The sequence below is a fragment of the Carex rostrata genome, chromosome 27 (assembly GCF_964058835.1).
Source record: "Carex rostrata chromosome 27, lpCarRost1.2, whole genome shotgun sequence".
Lineage (NCBI taxonomy): Eukaryota > Viridiplantae > Streptophyta > Magnoliopsida > Poales > Cyperaceae > Carex > Carex rostrata.
Window position 1 is genome coordinate 4,494,754 of NC_135944.1, and position 12,611 is coordinate 4,507,364.

General features: G+C 31.1%; 2 protein-coding genes across 2 annotated transcripts; both read left to right on the forward strand.

Moving 5' to 3' along the window:
* The first annotated feature begins 1,692 nt into the window (after positions 1-1,692).
* On the forward strand, positions 1,693-5,256 carry LOC144545268 (uncharacterized). Its single transcript, XM_078293858.1, has 7 exons — positions 1,693-1,937; positions 2,395-2,714; positions 3,068-3,138; positions 3,234-3,311; positions 3,785-3,872; positions 4,965-5,020; positions 5,132-5,256. The coding sequence occupies exons 1-7, from the start codon at positions 1,713-1,715 to the stop codon at positions 5,203-5,205; spliced, it is 912 nt and encodes a 303-aa protein (XP_078149984.1). The 5' UTR covers positions 1,693-1,712; the 3' UTR covers positions 5,206-5,256.
* Positions 5,257-9,096: 3,840 nt separating this feature from the next.
* Positions 9,097-10,515, forward strand: LOC144544912 (CASP-like protein 2D1). The gene is made up of 3 exons (XM_078293458.1): positions 9,097-9,466; positions 9,549-9,660; positions 10,100-10,515. The coding sequence occupies exons 1-3, from the start codon at positions 9,285-9,287 to the stop codon at positions 10,373-10,375; spliced, it is 570 nt and encodes a 189-aa protein (XP_078149584.1). The 5' UTR covers positions 9,097-9,284; the 3' UTR covers positions 10,376-10,515.
* Positions 10,516-12,611: the final 2,096 nt, after the last annotated feature.

The following is a 12,611-nucleotide window of genomic DNA, read 5'->3' on the forward strand; positions in this document are numbered from 1 at the left end:
TGTTATTTGTGGCTGTCAATAATCTTAAAAATCAATTAATTAGTTTATAATTTCCATATAATCCCCCATCTTTTTAATTAATTACAAAATTGCCAAATATTGCTCTCAATTGATTTTCATTGTGAATTATAATTTTGTTGTTTGTAAGTTTGTGGCTATCAATAATCTTAAATTCTTAATAATCAATTAATTGTTTGGTTTATAATTTACCTATAAGCCCCCATTTTTTAATTAATTACATAATTTTCAAATATTGCTCTCCATAGATTTTCACTGTGAATTATAATTTTGTTATTTATTAATTTTTCAAAATGAATAATAATTTTGATATATTTAAAAATATTAATTAGCAATTAATTGTTTAACTGATAATTTGATTACTTTCCCTATATTGTCTCATTTTTTTAATTAATTACATTTTTTCCAAATATTGCGCTCAATGTGCATTATAATTTTGTTAATTTTAATTGAGTGAGTCTATGGTACTATGCATATCACGGGTTGTTACCGTGTACAGCTCTATATTTGAGTTTTCAAATTCTAACGGTCGATCCGAACCGTTCATCTTGTTCTTCATATTAATGTGTTTGGAGACCAAATTTTACATTTTTTGAAAATTTTTTACTATTTTTTTTAGATATTTAGAAAATCACTTGATCTGAAAATTCTGGACCATCCAAAAACAGTGATTTTCAATAAATCTAAACAAATAGTAAAAAAGTTTCAAAAAAAATGTAAAATTTGGTCTCCAAACACATATTAATATGGAGAATAAGATGAATGGTTCGAATCGACCGTTAGCATTTGAAAACTCGAATATAAAGCCGTAGCACGGTAACAAATCGAAATATGCATAGCACCATAGACTCACTCATTTTAATTAACTGTAAAGCCCAAAAATTATACAAAGAGAACCAGGTCTAAGCCCAGTTTTTATCAGTTGATAATTATTCGGATCCAAAGCCCTTGTAACAAACGACACCCGAAGAGCCTTAATTTAGGGTAAAGATTTCAGCAAATCAGTTTTCACATCATGCAGCGCAAAAAACATATGGACCGCTGTTTTGATTCTTTAGTCCGTGCGCTGCATAAAGTCAAATACTTACTCCCTAATTGTTTTCCTTTTCTACGGAAACAGTACCTTAAGTGAACGAACCATATATCTTATGCCACGTAATCATCGGTAAATATTTGTAAAGTATCAACAGTGCGCTGTTTTGATTTTACAGAGTATATTTTCCTTCATGCAGCGCAAAAACCATTGTAGCGCTGTCTTGATTCCATATCCGTGGGCTGCATGAAGTCAAAAGTACTCTGTCAAAATCTTTACTCCCAAAATTTGTATTCCTTTTCTACGGAAACATTACCTTAAGTTATCCAACCAGTTACTTTATTCCACATAATCATAGTAAATATTTGTGAAGTATCATCCGTGGATACATAAAAGATCCTAGAAATTCCAACTAAAATAGAATCATATCACCTGAGTTAAAGCAAGTTTTAAGATTAGATATGCACCGTCAGATCTGATTTTGCACGAATAATAAAGGGACCCGTGCTTTCCATATCCGGGTAGATTGGCTCCGATTCTAATCAGACAGTTTGGAACTAAACTCAAAATTCGATTTACTTTAGGGTATTAGAATCACAAAATATAGCCGTTACATATGTTTATTCTCTCCTCTCTCAGTAAGAGAGAAACACGAAGCAAAATGAAAATGAAATCTCTCGAATTAAAGAAAGAGCATGGATTAAATGTAACCCCTTTGAGGAGATCGAGTCGATTAAATGCACTTAGTTCGAGCAAAGACGAAATTCAATCGCCAGTGGCGGTTAATTTGGAAGAAAAGGATGATTCAAAATCAAAAACGGTGGAGAAATTTGGGGAAAAGTGCGATTATGAAAGTATTCGAAATGCTAGAATTTCTCAAAACATGGTACCAAAAAATGGTGCTCTCTTTTTCACTGATTTAATGTTTTTTTTTTATCCAATTTCTCTTTTGCAAAGAAGACTTTAAACCCAAAATCCTAAATCCTAAACTCTAAACCCTGAGTTGTTTTATTGTTTATTCTATTTGATAACAAAATAATGTAAAAGAGAAAAATGGTTTAGGTTTAGGATTTAGGGTTTAAGGTCTTCTTTGCAAAAGAGAAAAATGCTAGAATTTCTGAAAATATGGTTACAAAAATAGTTTCCTTCTCAATATTTGAAAAGGATGATTTAATAATTGATAAAAAAATTTGGGGAAAAGTGCAATTAGGAAAGTATTCGAAATGCTAGAATTTCTGAAAATATGGTAAGAAAAATGGTTTCCTTCTGTATTTTGTGGATTTTAAGGTTCTCTCTTTGTCACTAATTTAAATGTTTTTTAATCCAATTTTTTCTAATCAAAGGCACGAATGGAGTCACTTGGATTGCTTAACGCAGCAAGAGAGCTCAATCAAATGATCTCTTCTTCTCCTAAATCAAACAAAACCAACACAATTAGGAGAGATCGAAAGGTTGAATTAACCCCTACTAGGAGATCGAGTCGATTGGAGGCGATTTCTTCGAACAAAGGTGTGGCCCGATCTCTGTCATGCATAAGTGATTTTGAAGAAACGGAGGTGGTTTTTGAACCTGACAGGCGGGCCCGCATAGCTAGGCGTTGCGAAAGCAAGGGGAGAGGGAGTGTTTATGACCCAATCCTTGGAATATGTTGTCACTTTTGTAGGTAATTATGTTACTTTCTACTTAGTTATCATTCATTCTTATAAAATCATTTTGTGATAATAAACAAATTAAAGGTTTAGTGTTTAGGGTTTATGTCCGTATCCTCTGAGTTTATCTCAACTGTTCAGTTGATGTCAAAACGGGCCAGAAAGTATTTATAAATGGGTTGCTTTAAGATTCGCGCTGAACTGTTCAGATCTTGTCGAATCAACTCAAAATCTGAGATATCTTAGAGGATGCGAATTCTTAGGGTTTAGGGTTTAAAGTATTCTTTGCAAATATCTGAATCGGGGAGCTTTTGTCAATGATTTAGGAAAATTCACACAACATTTTACTTAAATTATAATATTTTAGACAAAAGAAGTTATGTGGAGAAGAAGATTGCAAGCGATGCGGTGATGGCGACCCCAATCAGCCCTGCATAGGTTTAAATTATTAATTATATTTAATTTTAATTTATGTTTATCCTAATTTGTAAGTAGTTGCATGGAAATTTCATATTTTGGGAAAAAAATTCCAGGAAAAACCGAATGCTCAGTTTGCCATTCTACAAATGGAATTCTATGCCGTGCTTGCCTCCAAGTGCGGTATGGTGAAGGTACAATTTATTTACTTTAAGCTGTTGAATTTACATGCATACCCCTAAAAAATCTCAAATTTGATATTTAGAAGTCAATATATTAGGTAAATTTGTGAGTTTTTGGTATTTTGAAGGGTAAATGTGATCTTGTGAACTTTAGAAGGGGAAATGCATATTTTTGAAGTTTTTGAAGGAGCGGGTACACATGAAATTCCCCTTAATAATATGGGTTGTTTTGAACTGACAACTGAATTTGATTTTTGGTACAAATTTGGAACAATTTCATGTACACCCCTCAAAAACCTCAAATTTGATTGGAAAGTCAATAAATTGAAAATGGGTACATTATAAACTAAAAACAAGTTTTAATTGAAAAAGTCAATAAATTGAGTAAATATGATATTACATGAAATTCCCCTTCAAATAATTTGGGTTATTTTCATCTGACAACTGAATATGATTTTTGGTAAAATTTGGAACAATTTATTAAGAAATGGAGGATGTAAGAAAGAACAAGGAATGGATGTGCCCACACTGTGTAGAAGAAAAGGGAATAAATCCTTTCTGGATTTGCAACAGGTTCATATATATCTTTATTTTACTTATTCACAAATTTAGATTTGTTACCAGTATAATACTGTAGATTACTAGCCTGATTATGTAATGTACTAGTTTTGTGCCGTACAAGTTTGGTCCCATACTAGTATGAAAATTATGGGTTTGTAGCAGTATGAAAATGTACTTGTAGATCAAATTTTACATTTTTTAGAATATTTTACTATTTTGTTAGATCGGTAGAAAATCACTTGATCTAAAGATTGTGAAACATTCAAAAGTAGTGATTTACTATATAAAAAAAAAAAAGTAAAAAAGTTCTAGAAAATGTAAAATTTAGTTAACAAGTACATTTTCATATGGAGATCATGTTGAATGGTTCGGATCGACTGATTAGATTTTGAAAATAAAAATATTGATCCATAGTACGGACCAACATGTGCTATGCATAGTTCCATAGCCTCCTCACTCTTTGGTTTCTTCAAATAAAGTACTTTTTTTATTACTTTACTTCAAGGAAAAAATTCTGCTTTCTTGTTGAAATTCATATTTTTTTTCTCAACAAACCAATAAGATGAAAATTGCACCAGGTGTACCAGTTTTGTACTGTACAAGTTGACCCCATACCAGTATGAAGAATATGGGTTTATGGTGGTATTTACCAGTCTGATTGTACCAGTCGTCAAATAAACTACTTATGTTTATTACTTAAAGGAAAAAAAGTTCCTTTTTTGGTGAAATTCATTTTTTTTTTATCTCAACAAACTGATAAAATGAAAAATGCACCAGGTGTATTTTCATTACTAGCCTGATTGTGTATTGTACCAGTTTTGACCCCATACCAGTATGAAAATTATGGATTTATACCAGTATGGGGATTCCCCATTTGGATTGTTTCTTCAAATAAACTACTTTTTTATTATTTCAAGGAAAAAAAAGCTCTTTCTTGGGGGAAAATCAGTTTTTTTTTTTTGAACAAACCGAAAGATAGAAATTGCACCAGGTTTATGTCCATACTCCCTTTCAACCAGCCTGTGTCTGTTTAATTTAGACAGTAATTCGCACTCATTAAATTTTTTTTTTCACATATTTTATCATTGAATTGAAAATCCGCAGTTCTTTTTGTATGAAAAAGAGAAAATTGGTCCCCACTGGAATTGCTATATATGAAGGTATACTATCTATTTGTTTTTTTTTTATAATTTCATGATATTTTTAAAGCCCTACTTACATTCAGACTCTTGCCAATTTTATTTATTTATTATTTTTTTAATTAATACAAGCTCGTGCAAAAGGATACAAATCAGTTGCGCATCTACTTATGGATCAGCTCAAGAAAAAAGCATCAGTTCAATAAGAAATAGTTGCATGCTAAGCATGGTACCATCATGGTACAAAAAATGTATCACATATTAGGTTTTGCTTTTTTAAATTGTGATGATGTAGTATGCTTGTCCTGTACCTGGCATTTTTTCTACCATCATGGTACAAAAAATGTATCACTTATTAGGTTTTAATTTGATTAGATAGTAGTTCCTTTAGGAAATTTAACTGATGAAGATGTATTAGGCTTTTCATGTACCTGTCATTCTGATACTGGTAAAAGAATATGTTGTTGTGTTAGGTTTATCACTGGTACAAAAAAGGGCACCATCATGGTACAAAACATGTATCACATATTAAGTTTTTAATTTGTTTAGATAGTAATTCCTAAAGGAAATTTAACAGGTACTGGTAAAGGAAAGTTTATTTTGACATTCAACGGTTTAAAACGTTACAACATTTTATTGGCCATAAAACAATATTAAGAGATTAAACTCCAAATCTACCTTTAATTTTGCCTACAGAATAATTTGAGATCGACATCTTTTCTTGAAAGAAGAAATTTGGGGAAAACAAATTTCTCAAAGGAAACCAAACAGTTCAAATACAGTTCAAATGTTCAATTTGTGCCAAAAAAGAAATCTAATTAAGAAGTGACTCAACTCTTCAAGTAAGTTTGCATTATTCAAAACTTCAGTATAATTTTGATATCAGACCAGTCTGAACCTGGTAATACCAGACCAGTACAGGTTTCAATATAACAGACGCAAATACAAAATTAGTTTAATTAATAACTGTTGAACACTAACATTTCCATAGAAGCCACATAGAATCCCAAGGAATCACAAAAAAGAACCCCTTTTAATGAAAATTATTAAACCAAAATTATAGTTTTCATGAAATAAAATAACACTGAAAGAGGACAAATAAGGATTTTTAGAGCAACAGAAAGCAGGCAATAAAATAAATAAAACAGAAAATAGAAAATAAAGGGAAAATAAAAGAAAAGTCAGAAATCTCTGACAAGCCGATCCCACAAATCAGCCTCAAGCCACCTCCTCTCTCTCTCATTTAACCTGACGGATGAAAGGGCCCTCTTCAGAAAGCCAATCATAGTTCAACACATCGCTGGAGCACTTTCCTCTTGGACCTTCATTGAACCTGATAGTGGGTCCCGTAATTCATCCTTTGGTTCATTCACACCGCGCCTATTCGGGATGACATATTGGAGAGCCTAATTGGATTAAAAATTGCAAAAGAAGTCTGAAAAAGCACAGAAATTACAAATAGTGTACCTAAATTTTATGTAAAGGACCCTTACGGTTTTAAGAGTTCATAAAAGGTCCTAAGGGCTGGAATGATCCTCAGAAAGTAATAAATCTGAAAAAATATCCTTATTTCTTCAGAAAGGCTCCAAATAAATCTAAATAAATTCCATATAATCTAATAAATTGAAAAAACTCTTAAGAATACTAAATAACTCAAATATTCATTTTGAATACACAAATTAAACCATATTCAATTAAATATACAAACTAAATCAAATACACATAAACCAAACAAATCATACATAAATCAAATATAAACCAAGACACATAAATCAAACCAAAGACAAACATATTTTCAAAGAAGATTTAAAATCCTAGAAGGAACCTTTCACAACAAATTTTCATATCTTTAACTATTACATTCTGATACTGCTGTGTAAGATTTATGACAGGTATTATTTTTTTAATTCATATCACCATTGTAGACTGTTCGATCTGCTTTGGCACAAATATTAAAGGGCCGAATTTGCCCAGATTATCATCGGATGGTCTGAATCCAAACTCAAATATTATGTTACCTCAGAGAATATGGATTCTTATTTTTTTTTTTCCTTTATATTGATATTCTGGATGAAGAAATAAAAAATGGTTCTAAGAAAAATGATCAGAAGTGATAATTAAATGAAGAATTTGCTCGGTTTGGTACTGTTTGTGAATTTAGTGCAATTTGCTCAACCAGAAAGCAAGTGCACTTAATTTCTTGCAGTTATGATGCACCACATGTATTTTCTGTGGCTATAGGTATGCACACTTGCATGTTTTGTGCCTAAACAAAACCAAAAGATGAATTCAAGAAATTATTATCTAGACAAATGAATTATATATTATCTCAAAAATTTTGTCCGATGGAACGCCAATGGGAATGAGCAAAGTTTTGTGTTTTTTTTGCATCAAATGTAACAGGAAACACTAAAAATGTTATTTAAGAATCCACAGAAAATCCAGATTCTTCATTTAAGGGAACCCAACTAAACTAGTGATTACACTTTTTTTCAAAACATTCTGGGCATTAAAAAACAGTGATTGTACAATAATTTTTTTTTTCAGAAAAATATAAATTTAGTCTCCAAGCACATTTTAATATGGAAATCATGCACATCAACTATTTAGAAACATAAGTTAGCCTATCTCACAAATTATTATCTAGACAAATTAACTATAGACCAATGTGAATGAGAAATTTTGTATTTTGTAAAATGTCAAAGGAAACACCAAAAATGGTATTGAAAATGCCACAAAAAATCCAGATTGTTCATTTAAGGGACCCAACTAAAGCCTAGTACTACTAATGTGGACATTCCACAATTGACTCTTGTCTCTATGCGCCTGATAGTTTGATGCCTTTCACATCTCCATATAAGAGAATATGCTAGCATGCTATGCATAGCATAGAGCCCCTTCGTGCAACGACTCAGATTTTGAGTTTTCAAAATCTTAACGGTCGATTCGAACCGTTTATCTTGTTTTCCATATTAATATGTGTTTGGAGATCAAATTTTATATTTTTTGGAATTTTTTTACTATTTCTTTAGATTTATTGAAAATCGCTGTTTTTTTATGGTCTAGATTTGCTGAAAATAACAATTTTCAATAAATCTAAAGAAATAGTAAAAAAAATTCCAAAAAATATAAAATTTGATCTCCAAACACATATTAATATGGAAAACAAGATAAACGGTTCGGATCGACCGTTAAGATTTTAAAAACTCAAAATCTGAGTCGTTACACGGAGGGGCTCTATGCTATGCATAGCATGCTAGCATATTCCCCATATAAGATATAACCTACTTGGAATGGAAGAACTATCTCGTGGATTAATTTATTACACTTTCCTTCCAAAGATTTCCAATCTAGCACAATAGACATGTTGTTTTGTTGTAATTAATATAAGACAACATTATAAGAAAAATTATGAATTAGTCCTCCATTCTCTAATACAAAATTAATATATAAAATTATCTATTTAAAATATGTAAAGAAGAGCCACTTGATTTACTTTACTTAGTTTAGATTTTAGACTATAGATACTATATGATATTAATAACAATTTATTTTGTATAATATTGATATAACGTGCATCAAAATCAAAAGTTTTAAATTATAGATATGATTGATATCTATGGCTTTAATTTGTAGGTCACAAAATAAATTTGGTGCAATTTGAAAATCAATTATTTTGTATAGAGCGATAGAAACACAATTATTTTATTTTATAATACTTGATTGATAACCAAATAATTCTCAAATTGCACTAAATTTTAATACCTTCTTCATAAAAAAAAAACACATCCACAAATTTAAATTTCACTTCCAATCATCAAATTATCAAACCAAGCCTACTTGTCAATATATCCCAACCTATTGTACAACTAATTTGATAAATACAAGGATTTTGTTAAAAAATGTACTTCACAATTTTTTTTTTCATTATGGGCAACAAAAAGGGTCATTGATATCTCACAACTTTGATAAGCACCAAATTGTAAAGTTTTTGCTTCCAATACCCTAATACCCATGTAATAATGATGTAAGCATGCAAAGCAACTAAACTATGCATGATAGAGATATTACACGTAGCCATTGAAAAGGTTATTTCCCACTAACTCAATGCTCAACCACCACATCACATTCATATTCATTCTACCCAACCATATCATTCATTCACACACTTACACACACACACACACACACTCTCTCTCTCTCTGTCTCTCTCTCCCTCTCTCTTCTCTCTTCCCCCTTGCCACTTTACAGCCTCCAACCTAGTCAACTTTTTTTTGGGTTGATAATGGATGGAACTGAGCAAAATCCAAAGGTGAACAGTGAGATCAAGGCCTTCTATTTTTTTGAATTAGCCCTCAGACTTTGTGTAATCCCTCTAACTTTGGCCTCTCTTGTGGTGATGACCTCAAACAACCAAACAAGTGATATGTATGGCACTGTGAAGTATAACAATCTCACTGGTTTCAAGTAAGTTCCCTTTTTATTTCATTTTTTTGTTTAATCAGTTCCTTATTTTGATGGGTTTGTTTGGAATATTTTATTAATGTAGGTACTTGGTTAGTATAAATGTAATCTCTGGAGTCTATTCTCTGGGCTCCATTTTCATCTCCAAATCTAGATGCTTTAAGATGTATGATTGGGTGCTCTTTGTGCTAGACCAGGTTAGAATCATGATCATAGATTTAATTTCATTGTATTATTAATTAATTTAATATATTTTTCAAATTACAAAGGTTGTTGTTATGCTAATAATTAATCCTTATGTGCTTATATACTTTCATTTGGGAAAAATATTACTAGAGGAAAACAAAATTGAACTTATAAGTTTTAATTTTTGTTTTCTTCTGGTAATGTTAAACAATTAAATTAGTTGATCCGAAATTTCATGATTTTATTTAATTTAAGCTGGTAATATTTTTCCCAAATTAAACAAAATCATGAAATTTCGGATCAACTTATTTGTGGCTTTTAGTACCAAAATAGTGCCGTGACTCAGTTGAACTTTTTAAAAGTTCTAATACCATGCTCAAATTTTGAAAAAAAATACAAAAAACAATCATCAAGAAACAACTAATCTCATTTTAATTTGCTGATGAACAGTTAACGACCTATCTAATGGTGACATCTGGCTCGGCGGTAAGCGAGATACTGTATTTGGCAGAGAAAGGGAACCGAGAAGTGTCATGGAGTGAAGTGTGCTCTTATTTTGGGTCATTCTGCAAAAAAACCAAGGTCTCTCTTGGTTTACATTTTGTGGCACTAGTGTGCTTCATAGTTCTATCTCTCATCTCTGCTTTTAGGCTCTTTAGCAAATTTGATGCCCCTTCTATTTCCCTTTCTGACAAGGAAGAAAATGGAGAAAAAATAGTCGAGTAAACTTAAATTAATTAATTACTTGTGTGTTAAAAATTTGTGGGTTTGTATTTTAGAAATGGATAAATTTGTTATTGAAAGAGACATGCTTGTGTAAATTAATATTGCTCTTTGGAAGAGGGTTCATGATTTTATGATGTCAATTATGACTTTTCTTGCCATTTGGAAGAGGGAACATGTTTAGGTTTAAAACTTAGAAAAAATAACAGATGATTATCTTGTCCAATTCAAATAAGGAATTGCTGATCCAGAGACTAGTTATTATAAAAAAAAAAAAAAAAAACAAGATGTCAAAATTAGATGGGTTAAGGTGTTTTATAAAGCATGGGTGTGCTTCACATTCTTATATCTATTTTCAAAATTCAACCAGTGAATTCGAACCACTCAACATGAACTCCATATTAAAATGTATTTGGGGACCAAATTTAACAATTTTTTGAAATTTGTACTATTCTTTAAATAGGCATAAAATCATTGTTTTTCAAAAGATTTTGTACTATAAATAAATAGTGATTTTGTACCTATCTAAAAAAAAGTAAAAATAAATATAAAAAATATAAATTTGGTCTCCGAACACATTTTCATATGGAGATCATGTTAAACGATTCAAATTGAATATGAATTTGAAAACGGCACGAAAGGATGTGAAGCACAAGTGGTCCCATAGTTTCAAACTTTATAGAGCATATCAGCCCAACTCAAAATGATAATATATAAATCAATAAAAAAATTAAATAAAGGTAAAAGGTAAAAGTGCAATTATCTGATAAAGGTAAAGGTAAAGGGCCTTTCTTTGTCAACCAGATGTGTTAAGCAGTGTTGTAAATAGCGGAATACGGTCGTCGGATGGATAGGGTACCGCTAAGCGATTAATTGAGAATAATCGGGAATAATCGGCCGATTAATCAGAAATATCCATGACGGTTTGGTTACCGCCAACGACTAATCGGTCTAAATGGAAGTTTTTTACAACACTGGTGTTAAGAGCAAGTAAAATCTGACCCGACCTGGTATCTCCAGTGATGACCCGAATCAACCTACAACCAACTCGCAACTGAGCCCAGGCCAACCGACAACCTGATCGAATTGCTATTCTAACAGGACCCGGCCTGAAATCTCAAACAAGGCAGAGACTGGGTCACATAAAAGGAGGGAGATCTATAAATGCTGGTATACAAGTTCATATATATTACCAGTAAAATATACAGTTACTATTTACTAGTTAGTTTTAAGTGTCTGATAGCAAGATTCAGCTAGATATCTGCAAATTTCATTATCTAACGGGTCCGAACATTGAACCCGATCCAAACTAACAAAATATTTGATTTGCTCTTTCTTCCTTTTATCTTGATATCTTCTCATCATCCAATTTGTACCAGTTCATGACTAATCAATCACCTGTTATCTTGTTACATCTTGACCTCTCCTTATTTTTTGAGTGCTGGTATTTTGAGAATATAAACAAATCAATTCTACTCCTCTCCCACGTTTTCAATTAAATTGAATTGAGCTTAAATTAAACATATTAAGGTAAAATGGCGAGTACAAGAAGTTTATTGAATCGAATTTAAAACGATTTAATGATATATGTTTATATCAACTGCCATTATCTTTTACAAAAGAAATGATAAATCTTGGGCTCTTTTGCTAAGCTATTATTGGGCCGTTATTGGGCTTTGTGGCCCATGACCTATCAGTTTCTAATGGAATTTGTGTTTTCTAGTTTATAAAATATTATTTTATCATTCTACCCTTACTCTTTCTTCCTTCATTCTTTCCGACCTCTACGTAACCTTATTATATTACCGTTCTACCCTTATTTTTCACAATTCTAAATTTCTATGCTAAGCAACAGCTTTGGATGATAGATAACTTTTTTTAGCAAATTGAAAAACCTAGTTGTTTTATGCGACATAATTAAAATGTGTGGCAAGTATATATTCTCTATGATGTTAAATCACAAGATGCCTCGGATGATTGACAATATTAGAATTTGAGATGGGATTTAAAGAAAATATTTCATGAGAAGGGTTAAAATGTCTCATGTTTTTTTATGTTTTATTGTGCTTCAAATTCTTTACCTATGTTTTTTTAAATCCAAACAATTGATTTGAACTGCTCAATATGTTCTCAATATTAAAATGTGCTTGGAGACTAAATTTTATCTTTTTATTTGCAAAATTTTTACTACTTTTTTTTAGTTAGGTACCAAAGCACGGTTTCTAGACCATTCAAAAAA